This window comes from Trichosurus vulpecula, chromosome 2, assembly GCF_011100635.1.
Source record: "Trichosurus vulpecula isolate mTriVul1 chromosome 2, mTriVul1.pri, whole genome shotgun sequence".
Taxonomy (NCBI): domain Eukaryota; kingdom Metazoa; phylum Chordata; class Mammalia; order Diprotodontia; family Phalangeridae; genus Trichosurus; species Trichosurus vulpecula.
In genome coordinates this window covers 179,981,742-180,006,630 of record NC_050574.1, presented here as the reverse complement: position 1 = coordinate 180,006,630, position 24,889 = coordinate 179,981,742, and the positions used below count along the sequence as shown (strand labels likewise).

At 41.1% G+C, this 24,889-nt stretch overlaps 1 protein-coding gene and 1 pseudogene across 2 annotated transcripts in view; both read left to right on the top strand.

Moving 5' to 3' along the window:
• Positions 1–2,467: 2,467 nt before the first annotated feature.
• XPO4 (exportin 4) overlaps positions 2,468–24,889 on the top strand; it is a 130,538-nt gene continuing 108,116 nt past the window's right edge. The window contains exon 1 of one of the 2 annotated variants that reach the window (XM_036743679.1): positions 2,468–3,058. In XM_036743679.1, the coding sequence (XP_036599574.1) occupies positions 2,990–3,058 (69 nt within the window). In that variant the 5' untranslated portion in view covers positions 2,468–2,989. The remainder of the gene's footprint in view (positions 3,059–24,889) is intronic. The other variant, XM_036743680.1, reaches the window with a different exon arrangement.
• On the top strand, positions 15,795–16,368 carry LOC118836364 (annotated as a pseudogene).

Here is a 24,889-nt window from a genome sequence, read left to right as displayed (position 1 = left end):
CTTATCTTTTCCATATTATCTCCCTTGACAGTATGTAAGCTCCGTAAGAATGCAGACCATTTTATTTTTTGTCTTTGTATCCCTATGTTTGGCTCAGTTGCCTTTCATATAGTAAGTACTTAATAAAATTCTTGTTGATTGACAACAGCATTGTGAAGCATATTCTAAAAGTATCATCATTCCATCTATAGGCATATGAAAAAATGCTCTAAATCACTACTGATTAGAGAAATGCAAATCAAAACAATTCTTAGGTATCGTATCTCTCCTGTAAGATTGGCTAACATGACAAAACAGGAAAATGATAAATGCTGGAGAGGACATGGGAAAATTGGAACACTGTTACATTATTGGTGGAGTTGTGATTTGATCCAGCCATTCTGGAGAGCAATTTGGAACTATGACCAAAGGGCTATAAAAATGTGCATACCCTTTGACCCAGTAATACCACTTCTAGGGTTGTATCCCAGAGAGATCACACAACCAGGAAAGGGACCCTTATGTACAAAAATATTTATAGCAGCTCTTTTTTTGTAGTAGCAAAGAATTGGAAATCAAGGGGATGCCCATCAATTGGGGAATGGCTAAACAATTTGTGGTATATGAATGTAATGGAATACTATTGTGCTATAAGAAATGGGGAAGATATGGACTTCATAATAATCTGGAAAGACCTACATGATCTGATGCTGAGTCAGGGGAGCAGAACCAGGAGAACACTGTACACAACCACAGACATATTGCTTCTGTGATGACTAACTTTGATAGACTTGGCTCTTCTCAGAAATACAAGGTTCAAAGACAGCTCCAAAGGACTCATGATGGAAAGAGCTATCTACATCCAGAGAAAGTACTATGGAGCCTGAATGCAGATTGAGGCAAACTATTTACTCTTTTTTTTTCTCTTCCTTTTTGGTTCTGTTTCTTCTTTCTCATGACTCATTCCATTGGTCATTATTCTTCTTTACAACTTGACTATTGTGTAAATAAGTTTAATGCAAAGGCATATGCAGAACACATATCGGATTTCATGGTGTCTTGGGAGGGAGAGAAGGGGAAGGGAAAGGAAGAAAAAACATGTGGAACTGAGTGTTGTAAACTAAAAACAAAAAAATCTAAAAAAAAGTATCATCATTCCTATTTTGCAGAAGTGCATAGGGGTTAAATGACTTACCCAAGGTCACACACTGGGAAGTTGTAGAGTCAGGACTCAAACTTCTCACCCTGGGGGGGCTTTTCCTACTATAATAACTTCCATTCCTTTCATAGAGTTAGGCTGCAATATTACATTTTGTCAGTAGGGTCCTATATGATATACATCATTTTGAAAGTTTTAGGCTCATCTTACAGGAAATAAGTTCATATTGGTATATGTTTGAAATTTTGTTTAAAAAAATCACTTGGGATACTTACAGTCATGGAGGGCTAGATTAACAACTTGATTGCCTTTTGTCTTTGATCTGGGAATGTCTCACTACAAAGTATTTATATAAGAGGCAGGCAAAACACGCTTACAGAATTACCGAAGCCAAACATGAAGCAATGTAACACTCATTAAATATTAAATGTCTCAAAGTATACTACTTCACATAATGTCTATGCAATCAAACTTTGTAGCATGAAAGGTCATAATTTGTAAGCAGATTTAACTTTGTTTTCACAATTTGTCAAATAAAAAGAATTTAAGATGAAATTTGCTTAGTTTGACTAGAAGTAAAACGCAATAGTTGTTGAGGGGCAGTGACAAAGGTTAGATATATTTAAGGAATCTCAAATAAGTTTCCAATATAAACATTTTCTTGAAATGATACTCAATAGGTAAGGACAAAGCTAGAAAAAAATTCAATACGTTTAACTTCATAGAAAGGGCTCACTGGATTCCTACGTCCCAAGTTTAGGATTCCAGGTTAAAACTTTCCTACTATGTTCTGTTTATGTCATCATTTAGAAACTACAGTGGCAGCCCTTGGAAAGCAAAGATGGCAATGGGTAAAGGCTTAACGGAAGGAAAAATCAAAAGACCGTTGAGATGATAAAGGCTGTTGGTATTCCTAAGACCCGGTTTAGGAGGGAACCCCAGTCAGGCTGCTAAATGGGTTAAATCAACCTCCGAGAATTTATTAAGCATTCGATCTGTGTGAAGTACTGGAAACACAGACAAAATTTAAAGTTTCTGCCCTCAAGGAGCTTATATTCTAGAGGAGGGGTGGCAAGATATCCACATACTGTACAGGCATAGCCTGGTAACAATGGGGAGATAAAGAGGGAACAGGACGCCGGTACGCATTGAGGCACAACTACTGCAGAAAGGTATTCCAGAAGCGCATGAAGTTTTCCCATCACGCCTCCCACCCCCACCCCCCGTAACTCCATCCAGGAAATGCCTCTGTCCCTGCACAGACTAGTGAAGCTGGAGAAGCGCGAGGAGGGGACGCGGGGGGTGTGGAGACGCACCAACGGGAAGTTTGAGACGCTCGGAAAAGTGGAAGAGTGTGAAGGTGTACGGGGCTGCGAGGGCAGCAGGGGGTATAAGGAGACCCGGCGCGGACCGGGACGCATGCCCCCGCCTACGGGGAAGGATACATCGGCGGAGAGGTCGAGGCCCAGACCGGACCGCGGGGGTGTCCGCATGCGCCGGGCCCGCCGCGGGTTACACCGGCCGAGGGCTGAGTGCCCAGCCGCCCAGGGAGGGGGCACGGCCGCCGCCTCCTTCCGCGTCCCGGGGCAAGTCGTCCCACGGGACGGGGTGGGGAGACCCTCGCGACCGCTCCTCCTCTTTCGGAGGTCCGCCCGGGGGCTGCCCTCAGCTCCCGCGGCCCCGGGTGCCGGACCCCTGGAGGCGAGGAAGGAGCGGCGCCCGCGGCGGCAGCGGCCACAGTTACGACTGGCTCTGGATCCGCGCGTGAGGTAGCCGGGTCCCCGCCGCGATTGGCCGGCCGCGGCGCCCGCTCCCACAATGCAGCGCATGGCGCGTCATTGAAGAGAGACCATGATGGCGGCGGCGCTGGGGCCCCCAGAAGTGATCGCTCAGCTGGAGAACGCGGCCAAAGTTCTGATGGTGAGGGTGCCGCGCCCCTGCCCCCCAGCCCCGGGTCCTCGGGCGGCCCTGGTCGCACCCCTCTCCCCAGGCCCGGCTCCCCGCGTCGGCCCAGCCGGCTCCCTTGGGGGCCCCTAGGGAGCCCTGGAGGCGGCGGCGGTGGCGTGGCGCAGGACCCGCTCAGTCGCCCCTCTGCTCTCCCTGGAGCCCAGACCCCCTTCACCGCGCCGCCCCGGCGCGAGGACGTGGGAGGCTGCCTCGGCCGGGTGCTCGGTCCGCCCCTCACCCTGCCCGCGTCCCGGGCTCGCAGCCCGCCTTGGCCAGCTTCGGAAGCGCCGGGGCGCGGGGTGGAAGCTCGTGGGGATCCGGAGGGATCGGTGGAGACTGGAGATATGCCGGCAGTCCCAGGGAAGGAGGCTCGTGGGTGGAGGGAAGGGAAGTTGCAGACCGTGCGGCTGAGCAGCCCAAGTTTTCCATCTAGGTCGAGATATCTAAGCGCCTTCGCCGAAGCGCAGCCACTTCTGGGGTGGCTGCAGTCCACAGCACGTGGGAGGGAGGGAGGAATGGAGGAAAAAACCTTTTGGGGCCAAGGTCACCGGGGCCAAATCTTGTCCTCGCACCAAGCCCCGGTGAGTAACGTCTGTTTGGAGGGGGTGGACTCCCGGGTCCAGCCTCCGGCTTCACCCACCCAGCTTCTCCGAGCTTAGTTGTCCAGAAAGCTTGGTAGGGTCGAGTTAAAGGGCTTCGGGCAGAGGAGAAGGAAGGGAAGGATGGCGAGGGGACTGCTACAACTTACATATACCATCGTTTAACAAAGTGTGTGCTCGGAGTTGCTGGTTCAGTATTGTTTTTGTAACTTTTGACTTCCGTGTTTGTAAAGTTTTTGGAAGTTGAAGACCGGGCTCTAAGTGAGGCGTCATTTTTTTTTTCTTTGCACCAGTTGTAGCCAGAAATCATTGTAGCATTTCTTTTTCTCTGAGAGAACCTTTGTTCCTGCACCCAGTAAATGTCTTGAGTATCACTCAGATGTTCAACTAAATTTCACAGGATAGTATTTTGTAGGACCATTTGAGTCGTGGGTGGATGATGCTTTTGGGGAGGAGTAGGTAACCAACATACTCTTTGTAGCCGTGGCTATTACCTCCCACTTTGAAAAGTATTAAAAAAAAAAAGGGTTTGCAATTGCATCTTTTCTACAGAAACGAAAACGAAAAGACTAGCCTCTTTTTTGAGGCTGTTTCTGTTCTGGTTATTCAGAAAATAATTTGTTAGTCTAGCAAATAAGTGCAAATATTAACAGCCAGGGGCTCAGAGAGATAGATATGTTTAGGTGAATAATGTTAGTCTTCCTTGTCTTCAGCTGGTCAGAAAAATAAAATTTGATTGATTGGTGTTCTTTCCACCACCCTCCCCCCCTTTTTTAAAACCAACATTTTTGGTACTTTCTTATTCCTTCCACCCTTCCCATTGAACGGTAATACTTTTAAAAAAAAATCTTCACAAATACATATAGCTCAGCAAAACAGATTCCTACCTTGTCCATGTCCCAATATGCATCATCTCTGGCAGAAGGTAGGTAGGTCTGATTCATAGCCAGCCCCGTGGACTCGTAGACTATTGCTGCATTAATCACAATTTTAAAAGCTTTCAAAATCTTTTTTCTCTTTAATGTTATTATTGTGTAAGTTGTTCTAGTTCTGTTCACTCTGCATCAGGTCATAGAGACCTTTTCAGTTTCCTCTAAAACTGCATTCATATATCACAACTTGTTTATGAATTTCCCAATAGGTAGGTACCCTTTTAATTTCCACTTTTGGGTTATTATGAAAACTAGTGCTATAACTATGGCTATTGGGTTCTTTTCCTTTCTTTCATCTCTTTGGGGTATAGACCTCCTAGTGGAATAGTTGGGTCAGAGGGCATACATAAGTTAGTAACTTTTTCAGCATAGTTTCAAATTGCTATCTTTGTAATGTTATTGTTTAAATTGTCCTCTCAGTCCTACTCAATTCACTCTGCATCAGTTCATAGAGGTCCACCCAGTTTCTTCTGATGCTGTCCATTTTGTCATTTCATATGGCACTGTATATTTCATTATGTGCATATATCACAATTTGTTTCTCCATTCTGGAATAGGAGAACAGGTCCTTAGTCTTCAATTTTTGGCTACCATGAAAAGAGCTACAATAAATTGCTTTCTAGGATGTTTGGACCAAGTCACTCCTCCATCAGCAATGTTTTAATGTTCCTGCTTTCCTTTTGTCACTTTCCTACTTTGTCATCTTTGCCAGTCTGATGAGTGTGAGGTAGAAGCTCAGTTACTTGAAATGTACGTTTTACTAGTTATTAGTGATTTGTAACGTTTTTTCTTATGGTTATTGATAGCTTGGATTTCTTCCTTTGAAACCTACCTGTTTGTATCTTTTGGCCATTTATTAGGAAATTGCTCTTAGTGTTAAAATTTTGAATCATTTCTTTGATATTTTAGTTATGAGACCTTTATCAGAGAAACTTAATGCAAGATTCCCCCCTCCCCTATGACTCAGTTTCTCTTTTGATTTTAATTATGTTATATTTTTGTGCAAAACTTTTGATTTTATATAATCAGAGTTGTTTATTTTCTTTGATTCTCTCCATCACCTATTTAGTAATGAACTCTTCCCATGTTCATAGATTTGACAAAACTGACTTTTATCACCAGGTTGATGATTATTTGAAAATTGAATTTATATTGTATTCCACTTAGGGAAAATCTTTTCATGCTCTTATATCAGCAGAGAGGTAGATTTGATTATTGGGAAATAATCAGTAAAAACATTAAAACAGCAAATTATTTCTCCCATTATCTATTTTCTCCAATTTGGAAGAAGAATAGCATGGCATAGTAGATAGAGAGCTAGCTACAGAAAGACCTGGTTCAAGTCTTCCTCAGACCCCTAACTGCCCGCCCGTAGGACCCCGAGCAAGTCATTTAACCACTCATTGTCCCGGGCAACTCTGCCAGACTAAGTTGCAGAGAATTTTTTGATTTGCTTTGGTGGAGGAAGTCCATCACTGACACCATAAGTTAAATCCTGCTGGGAATTCATGAGACGATTTCTCTAGTATCACTTATGGTATGAATAGAAGTTATTGTACTGTTTTTCAGGTATAGAACTAAAACTACTTTTGAATAGCAAGGACAATTCAATTCCAATAGGTATAGTTAAAATCATTCATCTTATGGAATGAGTTATCGTATAAAAAATACTTTGTTTTTGCATTCACCATTAGACCTGAAGAAGTTCCAACTGCTTAAAATGGCTCTTTAGTAAAAATGTGTGTAGTGAACTGTCTCATTATTAATGACTGTCTAACAACTTTATAAAGATATTTTTTGTCTTTTGACAAAGAAATTTATTTAACAAGTCACATGGATAACTTGTTACAAAATGGCAAATGTTCAGTTTTGCCTCATCTAATGTACAAGAGGCTCTTTAAACAGACTACCCAGTATCTCGTACTTTTAGTACGGATGCCAAGATGTCATTCCTTTTTAGTTTATAGGATGAGATGATGAGACGTTTTTAACATGACCAATAGTGTTATCACCAGGAATATTGGTCAGCCGTTGATAAGTTTTTCTTGTCACATTCAAACTCAAGAAACTCTTTCCTAGGGCATAGAGAAATGGTGATTATAGCTAACAAAGGATCATAGATTTTAGAGGTAGAAGGAACCTAAGAATCAGTCTAGGCCAACCTTGTAATTTTACAGATGAGGAGCTTGAGACCCATGGAGGTTAAATGACCTGCCTAAGGTCATTTTTCAGTCCTGGCTGACTCTGTGTGACCCTATTTGGGGTTTTCTTGGCAAAGATAACCGGAGCGGTTTGCCATTTCCTTCTCCAGCTCATTTTACAGATGAGGAAATGAGGCAGACAGGGTTAAATGACTTGCCCAGGTTTAATAAGTGTCTGAAACCAACCTTGAACCTAAGAAAATGAGTCTTCTTGACTTCAGGTCCAACAGTCTGTCCACTGTGCCAGCTAACTGCTCCATACAGATATATTATTAAGATAGGTGGCTTAAGATTTGCTTCTGTGTTGTACCCTCTGATTTAAGCTGTACAATAACCCTGTGAAATAAGTACTAAGGTTTTATTTTCACTACTTTGCATTCATAAAATCTGAGTCACTGGGATGTTAAATGATTTGCCTATGGTCACATAGCTAGTGTCCGAGGTGGGTTGTGAACCTGTCTTTAGGCTGTTGCCTGTGTGGAGAATCCACAGCAAGAAATGAATGAATGACTTATACTCAGATAATCAAATGGCTTGGTGATCTAATCCTAACCCTTCTTGTGCTACTCTTGTCTGTGTCCTATTTGTCACAGGGGACCTACCCAGCACATAATAGTGGAGACTTTTCTTAATTTCTCCTGACATTGCCAATGGAGTATTCAGACTGTTCTGCCTGTTTTCTAATAACAAAGAGACCAAAAGAGCCTGAAAGGAACCTCTGTCTGCAAACACTTGGCTTACCTGCCAAGTGGAGAAAGGTAGCTTTCCAAAAGCAACACATTTAGAACATAAATTTCTTTTAAAATCTTAGTATGATAGAAATATGATAGATTATGAGCAGTAGTGCCTCATGACCTAGAGTGCGGCAGAATGAACTTTATAGTTCAGAATGACATCTGTGTACATTTTAGTTCAGGATGAGGAGTAATTTATTTTTCTTTAATGTGAGTCGTAAGAAACATTTTCTACATTAAGTTAAATATTTTTAAACTAAGAAAAATTTGTTTTTTATTTCTCCTACCTTCCTCTCTCCCCACCCCACAATAGAAAAAGAAAAAACAATACCGTTATAACAAATATGCACAGTAAAGCAAAGCAAATTCCTGTGTTGGCCATGTCAAAAAGCCAAATAGATACATACACACATAATATATATACACGTACACACATGCTTACACACACACACACACACACACACACACACACACACACAGAGGCAGCTAGGTGGCACAGTGGATAGACTGCGAAAATCTGCCCTCAGAGACTTAGTAGCTGTGTGGCAAGTCACTTAACCATGTTTTCCTCAGTTTCCCCTTCTGTAAAATGAGCTATAGAAGGAAATGGCAAATCACTCTAATCTCTTTGCTAAGAAAATGAGGTCATGAAGAGTCGGATGCAACTGAGATGATTCAGTAGCAACAACATATATGTATATATGCCTCAGTTTGTACCTTGAGTCCATTCTTATGGGAAATCATGATTGGTCATTGTGTTGATCAGAATTCTTTAATCTTTCTTTTGTGTGTGTGTGTAGATATATATGTGTGTGTATGTGTGTATTATTTATTTGTTTATTTAGTATTTTTTGTTTTCAGCATTTATTTCTAAAAGATTTTGAGTTACAAATTTTCTCCCCATTTCTACCCTCCCCCCCACTCCAAGATGGCATATATTCTGATTGCCCCGTTCTCCAGTCAGCCCTCCTTTCCGTCATCCCACTCCCCCCATCCCCTTTTCCCTTACTTTCTTGTAGGGCAAGATAGATTTCTATGCCCCATTGCCTGTATATCTTATTTCTTAGTTGCATGCAAAAACAACTTTTTTTTTTGAAGATCTGCTTTTAAAACTATGAGTTCCAAATTCTCTCCCCTCTTCCCTTCCCACCCACCCTCCCTAAGAAGGCAAGCAATTCAACATAGGTCATGTGTGTATCATTATGAAAAACCCTTCCACAATACTCATGTTGTCAAAGACTAACTGGATTTTGCTCACTCCTATCCTGTCCCCCTTTATTCAATTTTCTCCCTTGACCCTGTCCCTTTTCAAAAGTGTTTGCTTTTGATTACCTCCTCCCCCATCTGTCCTCCCTTCTGTTGTCCCCTCTTTTTCATCCCCTTGCTCCTTTCCTGTGGGGTAAGATACGCAATTGAGTGTGTACGTTATTCCGTCCTCAAGTCAAATCTGATGAGAACAAGATTCACTCATTCCCCCTCACCTGCCCCCTCTTCCCTCCCAACAGAACTGCTTTTTCTTGCCACTTTTATGTGAGATAATTTGCCGCATTCTATCTCTCCCTTTCTCCCTCTCTCAATATATTCCTCTCATCCCTTAATTTGATTTTTTAGCTATCATCCCTTCATATTCAACTCGTCCTGTGCCCTCTGTCTCTCTCTCTCTATATATGTGTGTGTGTGTGTGAGTGTGTTTGTGTGTGTGTGTGTGTATGTATGTATGTATGTATGTATATTCCTGTCAGCTACCCCAATACTGAGGTCTCATGAATTATACACATCATCTTTCCATGTAGGAATGTAAACATAACAGTTCAACTTTAGTAAGTTCCTTATGATTTCTCTTTCTTGATTACCTTTTCATGCTTCTCTTCATTCTTGTGTTTGAAAGTCAAATTTTGTATTCAGCTTTTCACTGAGAAAGCTTGAAAGTCCTCTATTTTATTGAAAATCCATATTTTGCCTTGGAGCATGATACTCAGTTTTGCTGGGTAGGTGATTCTTGGTTTTAATCCTAGCTTCATTGACCTCCGGAATATCATATTCCAAGCCCTTTGATCCCTTAATGTAGAAGCTGCCAGAGCTTGTGTTACCCTGATTGTGTTTCCACAATATTCAAATTGTTTCTTTCTGGCTGCTTGCAGTATTTTTCTCCTTGATCTGGGAGCTCCGGAATTTGGCTATAATATTTCTAGGAGTTTTCTTTTTGGGATCTTTTTCAGGAGGCGATCAGTGGATTCTTTCCATTTCTACTTTACCCTCTGACTCTAGAATATCAGGGCAATTTTCATTGATAATTTCTTGAAAGATGATATCTGGACTCTTCTTTTGATCATGGCTTTCAGGTAGTCCAATTATTTTTAAACATCTCTCCTGCATCTATTTGCCAGGTCAGTGGTTTTTCCAATGAGATATTTCACATTGTCTTCCATTTTTTCATTCCTTTGGTTCTATTTTATAATATCTTGATTTCTCATAAAGTCACTAGCTTCCACTTGCTCCAATCTAATTTTTAGGGTAGCATTTTCTTCAGTGGTCTTTTGGACCTCCTTTTCCATTTGACTAATTTTGCCTTTCAAGGCATTCTTCTCTCCTCATTGCCTTTTTGGAGCCCTTTTGCCATTTGAGTTAGTCTGTTTTTTTAAGGTTTTATTTTCTTCAGTATTTTTTGAGGTCTCCTTTAGCAAGTCATTGACTTGTTTTTCATGATTTTCTTGCATCACTCTCATTTCTCTTCCCAATTTTTCTTCTGCTTCTCTTACTTGCTTTTCCAAATCCTTTTTGAGCTCTTCCATGGCCTGAGCCCAATTCATATTTTTCTTGGATGCTTTTGATGTAGGCTCTTTGACTTTGTTGACTTCTTCTGGCTGTATGTTTTGGTCTTCTTTGTCACCAAAGAAAGATTCCAAAGTCTGAGTCTGTTTTCACTGCCTGTTCATGTTCCCAGCCAACTACTTGACCCTTGAGCTTTTTGTCAGGGTATGACTCCTTGTAGAGTAGAAAGTGCTTTGTTCTAAGCTTGAGGAGCTGCGCTGCTGTTTTCAGAGCTACTTCTTCACAGGAAGCTCTGCCAGCGCTCCTTCTCCCCCAAGAACTGCCAACCAGGATTATGGCCAAGATCCAGGAAGGGCAAAGCAGACTTTGCACTCCTGCTCCGATCCACTGCTTAATTCCTCCCACCAGGTGGGCCTGGGGCCGGAAGCAACTGTAGCTGTACCTCTGGAAGCAGCCTCAGGGCTGCACCACCGCAGGGCGCCCCCCCCCTCCCCCCGGGTGGTGGCCGACTGCAAACTCCTTTCACTCTGTCCCAGCAGTTTTTCCCACTGACCTGCTCTGTTGTGTTTGGTGTTTGTGGGTTGAGAAGTCTGGCAAATGCCACAGCTCAATGATTCAGGGCCCTACCACCTGTTCTGCCCTGTTCCCAGTCTGGTTGGTCCTGGCATGCCCCACGCTGGGCTGGGCTGTGCTCTGCTCGGCTCCCAGCTCTCTGGGATAGACCCTTCCCAGTGACCATCCAGGCTGTCCTGGGCTGGAGCCCTGCTTCCCTCTGCTATTTCGTGGGTTCTGCAGGTCTAGAATTTGTTCAGAGCTACTTTTTATAGGTGTTCGGAGGGACCTGGGGGAGAGCTTAAGGAAGTCCCTGCTTTCCAGCTGCCATCTTGGCTCCGCTCTGCCATTCTTTAATCTTTCAAAGCTTTGTCTTTACATGCTGTATAAACTGTTCTACTGGTTCTATTCATTTCACTCTGTATTAGCTCATACAAGTCTCTCCAGTCTTCTTTGAAATTCCTTTCATTATGTCTTAGCACAGTAGTATTCAATTATATTCATACAGTATTTGTTTAGCCATTTTCTAATAGATGGATGTCTAGTTTCTGGTTTTTTGCCACCACAGAAAGAGATACCATAAATATTTTTACATGTAGGTCCTTTTTTTCTTTCTTTGGGGACTGGGAGGATTATATTGCCCTTTACAGTAATAGGGAGGATAGATGGTATAGGGTTAGGGGGAAAGATCAATTCAGTTTTAGTTATATTCAGTATAAGATGTTTGTCTCTAGGTGGTGCTGTGGATAGAGAACTGGGCCTGGAGTCAGGAAGACCTGAGTTCAAATGCAGCCTCAGACACTTAAACTAGGTGTGTGACCCTCGGCAAATCACTTAATCTTAGTTTGCCCTGGTTTCCTTATCTGTAAAATGGGGATGGTAATAGCACTTACTTCCTAGAGTTGTTGTGAGGATAACTTGATGAGATACTTCTGAAGAGCTCAGGAAAGTGCCTGACACATGTTAAGTGTTATATAAATGTTGAGTATTATTATGTTATTGGACATTCAGTTTGAGGTGTTTAAGAGGCAGATGGGAGATTGGCGGTCAGCAAAGAGGTTGGGGCAGGAAAGGTAGATTTGAGAATCATCAGCATAGAGATGGTAATTAAATCTATGGGAGCTGATGAGACCACCAAGTGAAATAGTATACAGAGAGAAGAGAAGACAGCCCAGGACAGAGGGCCACCTACATCTAGAGGGCATGATCTGGAGGCAAGGAGGCAAAGGAGTGGTCAGATAGGAAGAAGGAGAACCAGGAAAAAGTGGTGTCCTGAAAACCTAGAGGGCAGAGGATATCCAGGAGGAGAGATAAATAGTGTCAAAGGCTGCAGAGGGGTCAAGGAGAATGAAGATTGAGAAAAGGTCATTGGATTTGACAGCTAAGAGATAGTTCTTTGAAGAGAGTAGATTTAGTTGAATGATAAGATGGGAAGCTAGATTGTAAGGGGTTAAGAGAAAGTAGAGCACCTATCATACATAATCTTTTTGAGGAGTTTTAGCTACAAAGAAGAGAAGAGATACAGAACAATAGTTAGGATGGAAGGATCAAGTGAGACCTTTTTCTGAATGAGAAGACTTGGAGACAGTTGGAAATGAGCCAGTAGGTAGGGAGAGATTGATTATGTGTATATGTATGATATTTTCCTCTTTTCCTTATAATGTAGATCTTTTTCATTTCCAGCAAGTATGAAGAACATAATATGTTCCATCACAGCAGCAGCTAAATGACACAATGGACAGAGGACGGGGGGGAAAAAGGGTGTGTAGCGCTTACTATGTGCCAGGCACTGTGCTAAGCCCATGACAATTATTATTTCATTTGATCCTCACAACATTATCCCCATTTTATAGATGAAGAAATTAAGGCAAATAAGTTAAGTGAAAGTGCCCAGAGTCACAGTGCTAGTAAGTGTCTGAAGCTGGATTGGAACTCAAGGTCTTCTAGGCTCTGTCCATTGTGCCTCCTAGCCGCTGTTGTGATGAGTGTATTATGTTCTTTGTACTTGATGGAAATAAAAAAGAGTTACATTATAGGGAAATATGTATACACACATAATCACCCTTGGCCTTTATATTATATTTTCTCATTAATTTGAATCATTTTGTGAGTCTTGAATTGTTTCAGTATTTTGGGGAAGGAACGTGACAGGTGGGCCTAGGAAGTTTGTTGTAATTTCACCTTGTTAGTCAACCAAAATAAATTTGATGGTCATTCATGCCAGCTTCTCCCCTTTGCCAAAGTCAGTATAATACTGATCTTCCATCTCTGATCTCACCTAACACTTTGTTTTGTACCTTTTAAAAAATTTTTTTAAAAGTTAATTTTTTTTTTTTTGCGCAGGGCAGTTGGGGTTAAGTGACTTGCCCAAGGTCACACAGCTATTACATGTGTCAAGTGTCTGAGGCTGGATTCGAACTCAGGTCCTCCTGACTCCAGGGCCAGTGCTCTACTCACTGTCTCACCTAGCTGCCCTTAAAAGTTAATTTTTAATAACTTATTTTTATATTACCAAAATTTCTCCCAGTATCTTTCCCTGTCCTCTTCCCAGAGAGCCATATAACAACTAGAAGTGTTTAAAAGAAAAAAAAAGAGGAGGAAAAAACAGAGCCAATTAATATATCAAAATGTCTGAAAATATGTAGTGTTCCACACCCATGGACCTTCCACTTCTGCAAAACAATGGAGCGGAGAAGACTTCTTTATTTTTTCTTTGGGTCCAGGCTTATTCTTTGTAATTTTTGTATACATTGTTTTCTTGGCTCTACTTACTTAGTTCTGCATGAGAGTCTTGCTTTGTTTCTTTTAACATGGTGATCATTTCTTACAGTACAGTAATATTCTACTACATTCATGTATCTCAGTTTATTTAAAAATTCCCCAGTCAGTGGGCATACACTTTGTCTCCATTTCTTGGCTACCGCCAGAAATGACGCCAGAAATATTTTGGTGTATATGATGACTTCTCTACTTACCATTAACTTCCTTGAGGTACCATGGCTACTAGTGGAAGGAATCTATGGGTCAAAGGGTAGACACTTTATTTCCATGACTCCATGTTGCTTTTCAAAATGGTTGTACTGATTCACAGTTCCTCTCATAATACACAGGTATGTTTATCTGCACACAGTCTCCAACACTGACTATTCCAATTTTGTCATTTTTGCCAATTTCTGTGGTAGGAGGGGAAATCTTAGGGTTGTTTTGTTTTGAATTTCTCTCTCATTAGTGATTTGAAGCATTCTTTCATCTAATTGTTAATAGTTTGTGATTTAAGCACTAAAGTCTTTTGCTTATTGAGGAATGGCTTTTGGTCATATAGATGTATATATGTACATGTAAGCATATATGTGTGTGTGTATACACACACATGTACACACACGCACACACACACACACATACACCCAAAAGCCATTCCTCAATAAATTTCACAAAGCATATGAGCAAACTTTAGTGTTTAAAAGGCGGGGGGGGGGGGGGGGGGGGGGGGAGGGGAGAAGGTGGCAGTTTGTGAGTAGGCTAGGGGAGGGGGAGAGGGGAATACCACCTGATTTCCCCGAAATCATATGATTTACAGGAAAATGAAACTTAGGCCTAGTGAGGTCCACATCCTAACTAAATTTGTACTATTTGAGTATCACTTTGCCTGAGTTATTCATAGGGAAGCTTTCACAGTCTTGTATTCCATTCACAACCGAGGTGACATCTACAAATCTAAAGAAGGGGGAGAAAGACATTCCTAAAGGCTAAATAATCAGATTCCCACAGACTCAAATGTATCCCATTTCCCTTTTCTCTAAATATTGATTCTCAAACATTAATAATACATACATATATATATATATACACACACATACATGTACCCTGTGAAGTCTTCACACTTTATTCTCTCACTACCTCACACACCCTGATTTGACCACTTTCCTTTTTATCTTAGATGCATTAATGTGGTCTGTGAAGACCATATTTTTGGTTTCAAGCAATCAGTTAACTTATATTTCTTGTAATTACCTCTGTCTCTTATTCAGTTAAGAATATATCTTATCCGTAGCTGTGAGAAGCGTGTCATCTGTCTCTTCTCTAATTTTTTTTTTTACAATAGTACATTCTTTAATATTAAGGTCACATATCTATTTAGAATGTATTGTGTGTGGTGTAAAGTATTGGTCTAAGTTTGATATCTTCAGCACTGCTTTCCAGTTTTCCCAGTAGTTTTTATCAGATAGAAAGTTTTCCCCTAGGTAACTTATGTTTTCCAATTCAAACTTTTTTTATTTAGGTTGTACATCCATTTGTATTATTGTATAGTGCTACCTGCTTTGCAGTTTCCCAGCAGTTATTGTTGAAAAAGATCTTTTCCTTGGTAGCCTATATTCTTGTGTTTCTTAAACTGTGGTTTACTGAAAGTTTCAAAAAGAGTAACAAAAATTAAGTAAAAATGACCTTGATAGTAAGGGGAAGTAAGAAAGAGGGGGAGGGTTTGGGGGAAAGATGAATTCACTTTTGGTTATGTTGTATAACATGTCCATAGTACATCCATTAAATATAACCAATAGGCACTTGAAGATGTGAGACTTGGAGGTCAGGAGAGAGATTAGATTAGATAGATCTGAGAATCATCTGCTCAGAGGTAATTGACTCCATTGGAGCTGAGATCACTGAGGGAAATAATACAGAGGGAAGGCCGTGCCTTGGTGGGGGAACGCTCATGGCTACTGGTAGTGTAAAGTACGGAGTATGTCAGCCTCTGTTTCTGAGTTGGACAGTTGGGGAGAGGGAACATAGAAGAACCGACCTTTTAAGGAGAATGTTACAAGAGATGCAGTGTCCTCAGGGGAAAGAGATTTTGTTAAAAGTCTGGAGGTGAAAGGCCTGTTCATTAAAAAGTATGAGGATCTTTTGGCCCATTTGCTGTCAGAATGAAGACTATTCTAAGCAACCAGACTGTCAACATCCCAGAAAATGTTGACATCTCTCTTAAGGGTTGGACAGTTACTGTGAAGGGACCCAGAGGAATCCTCTATAGGGATTTCAGCCATATCAATGTTGAGCTCATTTTCCTTGGAAAGAAAAAGGCTCCGGGTAGACAAGTGGTAGGGAAATCGAAAAGAACTTGCAAACGTGTGCACAATCTGTAATCATGTACGGAAACATGATCAAAGGCGTTACCCTGGATTTTCATTATAAGATGAGGTCAGTGTATGCTCACTTCCCCGTCAATGTTGTTATTCAAGAGAATGGCTTGCTCATTGAAATCAGAAATTTCTTAGGCAAAAAATATATCCAGAGAGTGTGCATGAGACCAGGTGTTGCTTGTGCTGTTTCTCAGGCCCAAAAAGATGAGTTAATTCTTGAAGGAAATGATACTGAACTTGTTTCAAACCCAGCTGCCCTAATCCAACAGGCCACCACAGTCAAAAACAAGGATATCAGAAAATTTTTGGATGCAACTATGTTTCTGAAAAAGGCACAGTGCAACAAGCTGATGAATAAATTGGAAAAGATGCCAAAGACCGTGTCCTGAGGAGTCAACACTTACTCAGATGTCAAAATAAGAATACTTTTTGTCCACAAAAAAAGGATATAGTGGAGTTTGTTGAGAATGAAGCACAATGGAATAATGTAGGAATTGGGTGAATGAAATTGGAGTATGCCTCTGGAAAGAGTAGGGTTGATCATAATAGGGAGAAGTAGTATAGGCAGATTGCATCTATGTAGTGTTGACTTAATGCTTAGAATTGGGAAAAGAGATCAGAATGACATGTTGGCACATTTAGACAATAGGAGACCCAAAGATTTCTTCTTTGCTATGTAGTAATATAATCACAGAATCACATGAAGAATTCTAATACATAATCACAGGAGTCATAGAATATTAGAGCTAGAAGGAATCTCAGTAGTATCTGGGTCTTCATCTAGTTTAACCCATACCTGAACAAGAATCCCCTCTAGTATTGACAAATGGCCATCCAGCTTCAACATAAAGCCCTGCATTGTGACTGCATCCAAAGCAGCTCTGTCCATTTTTGGACAGCTCTTGTGAATAAGAAATTTCTCCTCATATGAAAACCAAATTGTCTTTCTTTAACTTCTTGCCATCACTTTAGCCTTGCTGTCTGAGTTAAGAAGAACAAACTCAATCCCTTTTCCTTATAATAGTCCTTCAAATACTTAAAATAGGTATCATATCCTCAGCTTTCATGTCTTTTCTTTTTCAGGTTAAATTTTCTATTTATCCTTCTATTTATATTAGGAACAAACTTTCCTGCATTCTAGAGCTTTTCCTTGAATATGACTTCTTCCTCTTCACATGAATTGGTATGACGCTTTCCTGGTAAAGGAATTATCCTTCATGACTGGACTCCCTAAGGGAGATTTCTTCTTGTGCCATTTTCCTCAGATCCATTTCTCTGCTTCATTTTTCAGAGACCCTTGGAGGATTGAAGGAGAGGTTGTTATATGTGCTCCACTGTTGGTTCCAAGCTATTGTTTTTTCCATTATTCAGTAAACCTTGACTCTTCTGGAGTTCTTGCCATTTGTATATAGCACTCTTCTTCCTTATTCAAATATTAATTTTACTTAAATTGATCACGATCTAATTGATGTGAGCATTCGTTCTAGTGGTGTGGATCACCAACCTCTCCAGGCTTTCTCATCCTGTGTAACTGTTTTTTATGTTACAGAGCTACTTCCCAGAAGGTCTAGCTTGAGGAAATAGTCTATTGGTGAAGGGATTTTTTTTTTAAGATGAGGAAACTTAGTCATGTTTGTAATTAGCAGATAAGGAACCAGTAGATAGGGGGAGAAATTGAGGATTAGATAGGGAGTAGTAGGTAGTAGATACAATCTACTGCAGAAAATGGGAGGGTATAAGATTGAGGGGTACACGTGAAAATGTTGGTCTTGTGTAGAAAAGCCTTTTCTTCATCAGAAGTTAGAATAAAGGAGATGACATGAAAGGAGGAGGAGGGGACATCAGAGATTATGGACAGTAGAGATCATAAAGGGAGATCCTTTGCTTGGGGGAGAGAAGAGAGGGTTTATTTTATTTTTTATTTATTTTTTTAAATTTATTTTTAGTTTTCAACATTCATTTCCACAAGATTACAAGATTTTGGGTTGCAAATTTTCTCCACTTCTCTATCTTCCCCTCCCCACCCCAGGATGGCATGTATTCTGATTGCCCCTTTCCCGAGTCTGCCCTCCCTTCTATCACCCCATTCCCGTCATCCCCTTCCCCATCCCCTTTCTCCTTACTTTCTTGTAGGGCAAGATAGATTTCTATACCCCATTGCCTGTATATCTTACTTCCCAGTTGCATGTAAAAACAGTTTTTTTTAATGTTTGTTTTTAGAACTTTGAGTTCCAAATTCTCCCCCTTCTTCCCTCCCCACCCACTCTCCTTGAGAAGGCAGGCAATTCAGCATAGTCTGCATGTGTATCATTATGCAAAACGCTTCCCTAATAGTCATGTTGTGAAAGACTAACTATATTTCCCTCCATGCTACCCTGTCCCCCTTTATTCAGTTTTCTCCCTTGACCCTATCCCTTTTCAAAAGTGTTTGCTTTTGACTACCTCCTCCCCAGTCTGTCCTCTCTTCTGTCATCCCCCCCCTTATCCTCTTCCCCCCTACTTTTCTATAGACTAAGATACCCAATTGAGTGTGTATGTTATTCCCTCCTTAAACCAAATTGGTTAAGAGCAAGGTTCAATCATTCCTTTTCACCTATCCCCTCTTCCCTTTCATTATAACAGCTTTTTCTTGCCACTTTTATGTGAGATAGTTTACCCCATTCTATCTCTGCGTTTCTCCTTTTCCCAACATATTCCTCTCTCACTGTTAATTTTCTTTTTTTAGGTATCATCCCTTCATATTCAACTCACCCTGTGCCCTCCGTCTATATATGTATATGAATATTCCCTGCAACTACCCTAATACTGAGAAAGGTCTCATGAGTTACAAATATCATCTTTTCATTGAGGAATGTAAACAGTTCAACTTTAGTAAGTCCCTTGTGATTTCTCTTTCCTGTTTACCTTTTCATGCTTCTCTTGATTCTTGTATTTGAAAGTCAGATTTTCTATTCAACTCTGGTCTTTTCATCAAGAATGTTTGAAAGTCCTCTATTATACTCAGTTTTGCTGGGTAGGTGATTCTTGGTTTTAATCCTAGCTTCATTGACCTCCGGAATATCATATTCCAAGCCCTTTGATCCCTTAATGTAGAAGTTGCCAGATCTTGTGTTACCCTGATTGTGTTTCCACAATACTCAAATTGTTTCTTTCTGGCTGCTTGCAGTATTTTCTCCTTGACCTGGGAACTCTGGAATTTGGCGACAATATTCCTAGGAGTTTTCTTTTTTGGGATCTTTTTCTGGAAGTGATAGATAGATTCTTTCCATGTCTATTTTACCTTCTGGCTCTAGAATATCAGGGCAATTCTCCTTGATAATTTCTTGAAAGATGATACCTAGGCTCTTCTTTTGATCATGGCTTTCAGGTAATTTCAGTAGTTTTTAAATTATCTCTCCTGGATCTATTTTCCAGGTCATTGGTTTTTCCAGTGAGATATTTCACATCGTCTTCTATTTTTTCATTCCTTTGGTTCTGTTTTATAATGTCTTGATTTCTCATAAAGTCAATTTCCACTTGCTCCAATCTAATTTTTAAGACATTATTTTCTTCAGTGGTCTTTTGGACCTCCTTTTCTATTTGACTAATTCTGCCTTTCAAGGCATTCTTCTCTCCTCATTGCCTTTTGGAGCTCTTTTGCCATTTGAGTTAGTCTATTTTTTACGGTGTTATTTTCTTCAGTATTTTTTTTGGGTTTCCTTTAGCCAGTCATTGACTTGTTTTTCATGGTTTTCTTGCATCACTCTCATTTCTCTTCCCAATTTTTCTTCTACTTCTCTTACTTGCTTTTCCAAATCCTTTTTGAGCTCTTCCATGGCCTGAGACCAATACTTATTTTTCTTGGAGGCTTTTGATGTAGGCTCTTTGACTTAGTTGACTTCTTCTGGCTGTATGTTTTGATCTTTTTTGTCCCCAAAGAAAGATTCTGTACTCTGAGTCCTTTTACGCTACTTACTCATTTTCCCAGCCAATTACTTGACTTTTGAGCTTTTGTCAGGATATGACCGCTTTCAGAGTGGAGAATGACCTGTCCCAAGGTTCAGGGGTTTTGGGCTGCTGTTTTCAGAGCTACTTCTATTCTAAGGTGGTATGATACTCCTCTCCTGGCCTGTGCTTTGGTTTCTGAGTGCAAGTACTCCTTTCTGCTGTGTAACTACCAGGACTCCCTCTCCACAGCTACCGTAGGTTCTGTCACCCCAGCGCTCCTCCTCCGCCAAAGACCACCAACCAGGATTGCGACCCAGATCCAAGCAGGGCAAAGCAAGAGAACACTGCCTCAGTGCCAGCAAAGATTAGCTGCCTGATTCCCCCGACTGTCAGTGGGCCTGGAGCTCTGGAAGCAGTCTCTGCTGCTGCTGCTGCATCCACCTCTACCATCCTGGGCCTGGGGCCAGACCAAGCCGCTCTCTCACCCAGGTCCAACAGTTACTCCCACTGACCTGCTACATCGTCTTTGGTATTTGTGGGTTGAGAAGTCTGGAAATCGCCACAGCTGCCAGTGATTCAGTGCCCTGAGGCCTGCTCTGCCAGTTGTGCTCTGGCCTGGTCTGTCTTGGTATAGCCCACACTTGACTGTGCTCTGCTCTCAGCATGGTGCGATAGACCCTTCCCCATGACCATCCAGGCCATTTTGGGCTGGAGACTTGTTTTGCTCTGTTATTTCATGGGTTCTATAGCTCTAGAATTTGCTTAGTAATTTTTTGGAGGTGTTTGGAGGAATTTAGGGGAGAGCTCAAGTGAGTCCTTGTTTTTGTGCTTCCATCTTGGCTCTGTCCCCACAAAGAGAGGGTTTAGAACCATCATTGAATGAGTATGATGAGGAAAATTATACGGACTGGCATGTGTCTATGATGGCAGAGTTGAGGTTGGATAACGTAATTGTGTAGTTGGTTGTGTCACTTCTTCCCCAGGATTTTGCAGCATGGGAACAAGAGGAGAGAAGCCCAGATAGTGGGAATAATCCAGTGTTAAGGTTTGGTTGAAGGAGTTGCCTTCTCTGCGAGTTCTCCGTGTCAGTGAAGTCACAGGTGTGGGCCCTATTATTACTTTGTGGCAAATAGACTTCTTTGTAGAGACCCCCATGATAGAAGAGATTTTTTACAAACCCAGCATCTTACCAGTATATTACTTTGACTCAAGCACTGTGTATGAATGTTGATCTCTATTTTTTCAGCTTCTCATTTTTGAGATAGTTTTCAGTTAGAAGCGACTTCAGAGGCCCTTAATTCAACCCATTTCAGTGTAGGTAGTGAAGAGTCCTCAGCTTGGCATCTGTTTTGGATACTAGTTGTGTGATCCCTGGCCGGTCACTTAACCTCTCTGAACTTCAGTGTCCTCCCCTGTCAAATGAGAATAGTAGCTCCTACCTTACAGGGTTATTTGAGAATCTAATGAGAGAATATATGCAAAGCATTTTGCAGATCTTAAATGCTGTACATGTGCCAGCTGTTATTATTAATAACATTTTTTACTTTTCCCTATTCTAATGATAGGATCACAGTAATAAAGTTATAAACAGATTATAATAACAAAGTACGAGGGGAATTATACTAGTGAAGTTACATCAGTATTCCAGTAACAAGATTACAGAAATATGCAGTTATAAAATATAGTTAGTTTCCCAGTTTTTTCCTCCAAGGAAAGTCTAGCCCAGGAATATTCAGCCATTTCCCTTGAAGGTGGTAGTGTATTTTCCAAAGGAGGAATAACTCACATTGTGTGGCCAGTTAGGCAATTTTTATAGGTATTGATTATTGCATATCTACTTATTTTACTGAACTACCTAGACAAACCAAGGTTTCCCCTACCCCCACCACAGTTTTATAATTTGTCAAACCTAGGTCCAAATTTGTACATGATTTAAAGGAGTTCTCCCATCAGGAATGGGGTGAAGGTAGGTGCCCCAGTCTTAAAATCATAACTTAGTCACCCTTTTTTATAAGAGGCAGGTTTTTTCCTTTGGCAAAGTACACAAGGCAGCTAGGTTCTGACGTGCTAGATGCTTTCCTTATTTAGCTTTCAGACAGTTTCATCTAGTTAACATTTAAACTGGTTAGCTGACTTCTTGTCCCAGTTTTTGTTTAGTCATTTTCAGTTGTGTCTGACTCTTTGTGATCCCTTTTGGGATTTTCTTGGCAAAGATACTGGAGTAGTTTGCCATTTCCCTCTGCAGCTCATTTTACAGATGAGTAACTGAGGCAAACAGGGTTAAGTGACATGCCCAGGGTCAGACAATTAGTAAGTGTCTGAAACTGGATTTGAACTCAAGTCTCCTGACTCCAGGGCCAACACTATTCACTTCACCACCTAGCTGCCCCCTTGTCTCAATACTGTAGTTTAGATGAGGTGGATGGGACTCAAAACTTGCCAGGATGATACGGTGTCCACTTAAGTCAGTAAAGGGAATAATTTGGTCAAGCCATCTTTCTGTGGTACATCAGAGAACCAAGGGTAGGGCATCTGTCCATTTATTCCCCACAAGATTGAATATCTGTTTAAGATTGCCATTAAGGTTTCATTTTATCTGCTCTATCATGTCTGAGGGCATCTAGGTGGTGCAGTAGATAGAGTGCTGGGTCTGGAGTCAGGAAGACTAATCTTCCTGAGTTCAAAGCTATCCTGACATTTAATAGCATTGTGACCCTGGAAAAGTCATTTAACCCTGTTTGCCTCAGTTTCCTCATCTGTAAAATGAGCTGAAGAAAGAAATGGCAAACTACTTCAATATCTTTGCTAAGAAAACCTGAAATAGGATCATAAAGAGTCTGACATGACTGATAAACAGCTACAATCATGTTTAAATAGTGGAGGTAGGGGGCTAGATAAAACAGGGTCAGAATCTAATTCTACCACCCAAAGAACTTGCCACCAGCGGAACAGTTCATTGAGGACTTGGGCTTTGGTTTCTGATATCATCTTAGCTGTTGGTATTGCCTCAACACACTAGTTTCTATCTGCTTTCCCAATTGAAAGGGGCAATGGGTTGTTATAACCTACTTGTATCTTTTCCCATTTGATTAGTTATTTTCTTTACCCCATTAACCATGGTGCAGATCTTGGATCGCTTCATGCCTGGAGTGTTGCAATAGCCTGCTGGTTGGTCTCCCTGCCTCGACTTTCCCTATTCCAGTCCATCCTCTACTCAGTTGGCAAAATGATCTTCCTAAAATACAGGTCTGACCATATGACCCTCCTTTTCAATAAACTCCAGTAGTTCCCTATTAGCTCCAGGATCATATATAAAATCATCTAATTGGCTTTTAAAGCCCTTTATAACCTGTCCACTTCCTACCTTACAAGACTTCTTACACCTTACTGCCTTCCATGCACACTTGTTGAAGAACCCTGACCTTTTCTTGGCTGTTCTTGCACAAAACACTCAATTCTCCATACTCCATGCTTTTCACTGGTTGTCCCTCTTCCCTGGAATGATCTCCCTCATCATGTCCACCTTCTGGCTTTAAATTTCAGCCAAAATCACATCTTCTACAGGAAGCCTTTTGCAGTGCTTAATCCTAGTGCCTTCCCTCTGATGTATATCTCCAATTTGTGTGTGTGTGTGAGTGTGTAAAAGAGAGAGAGTAGTCAACCTACTCACTTTGCATGAGCTTCTGCACAGTTCTTCAGATTCATCTGATTTCAGGTTTGGCTCAAAAATAAAAATCCTTTTTCTTCTGTGACTCTTTGGTCTATTTTTTCTGTGTACTTATATTTATTGCTTTTAAAACAAAATAAAGTCACAGTGTTTATGATCAGATTCTTCTTTCTTTATTATGTAGTTGCATATGCTTTTCCATATTTCTTTATATTTTCCCCCTTTTGGCATGATAATCCAATACAGTTTATTCAGCCATTCCCCCAGTTCCAGGGGTGGGAAACCTGCAGCCTCAAAGCCACATGTGGCCCTCTAGGCCCTCAAGTGCGGCCCTTGGACTGCACCTAAACTTCACAGAACAGATTCCCTTAATAAAAGGATTTGTTCTGTAAAACTTGGACTCAGTCAGAAGGCCACACCCAAGAACCTGGAAGGCCACATGTGGCCTTGAGGCTGTGGGTTTCCCATTCCTGCCTTAATCATTGGACACATAATGCAGATGTATTTCAGTTTTCATTCGTGTGGTATTATGAAAAGAATGCTTGCTAGATTTGGAGTACTGATTTCCCATTCTAACTGTGCCACTTATTTTGTTGTAATCCTATCTTTCCAGTTTTCATATACCTTACTCCCTTCTACGTATTCTATGATGCAGTGATGCTTTCTGGGCTCCTTGCTGTCCCTAGAATACTCCATCTCCAGGCTGTCCCCCATGGCAGGAATGCTCTCCTTTCTCATCTCTTCCTCCTTCCCTGGCTTTCTTCAAATCACAGTTCAAGTCCTACCCATTTCTCCTCTTATGTGTCTTGCTTATACATAGTTGTCTGCATGTTGACTTTGTTGGACTGTGAACTCCTTGAGAGCAGGAGCTATCTTTTGCCTTTCTTTGTATCTCCAGTGCTTGGCACAGTGTCTAGCACATGGTAGGTCTTTAATACATGCTAGTTGACTCTGACTAACCTCTAGCAAGTTTCCATCTGGCCACTGAACCCAGATGGCTCCAGAGGTGAAAGTGAAGCTGGTGACTTTGCACAGCCCCACTTCACTCAAACCCAATTCACTTATATGTCATGACATCACTTCCCTGATGTTATGGTCCTCTTCAAGAATGAAGGACTAACAGCAAGCAAGTCAGTTAAACTCTGGGCTTCATCTGTAAAATGAAGGAGTTGGACTAGAATGATATATAATAACGATCCCTCTAGCTTAAAATCCTTTAATTCTATTAAAATAAATAAAGCCTATGTGGATCTTTTTGTGTAGATTATAGCTTTCTCCCTGGCCT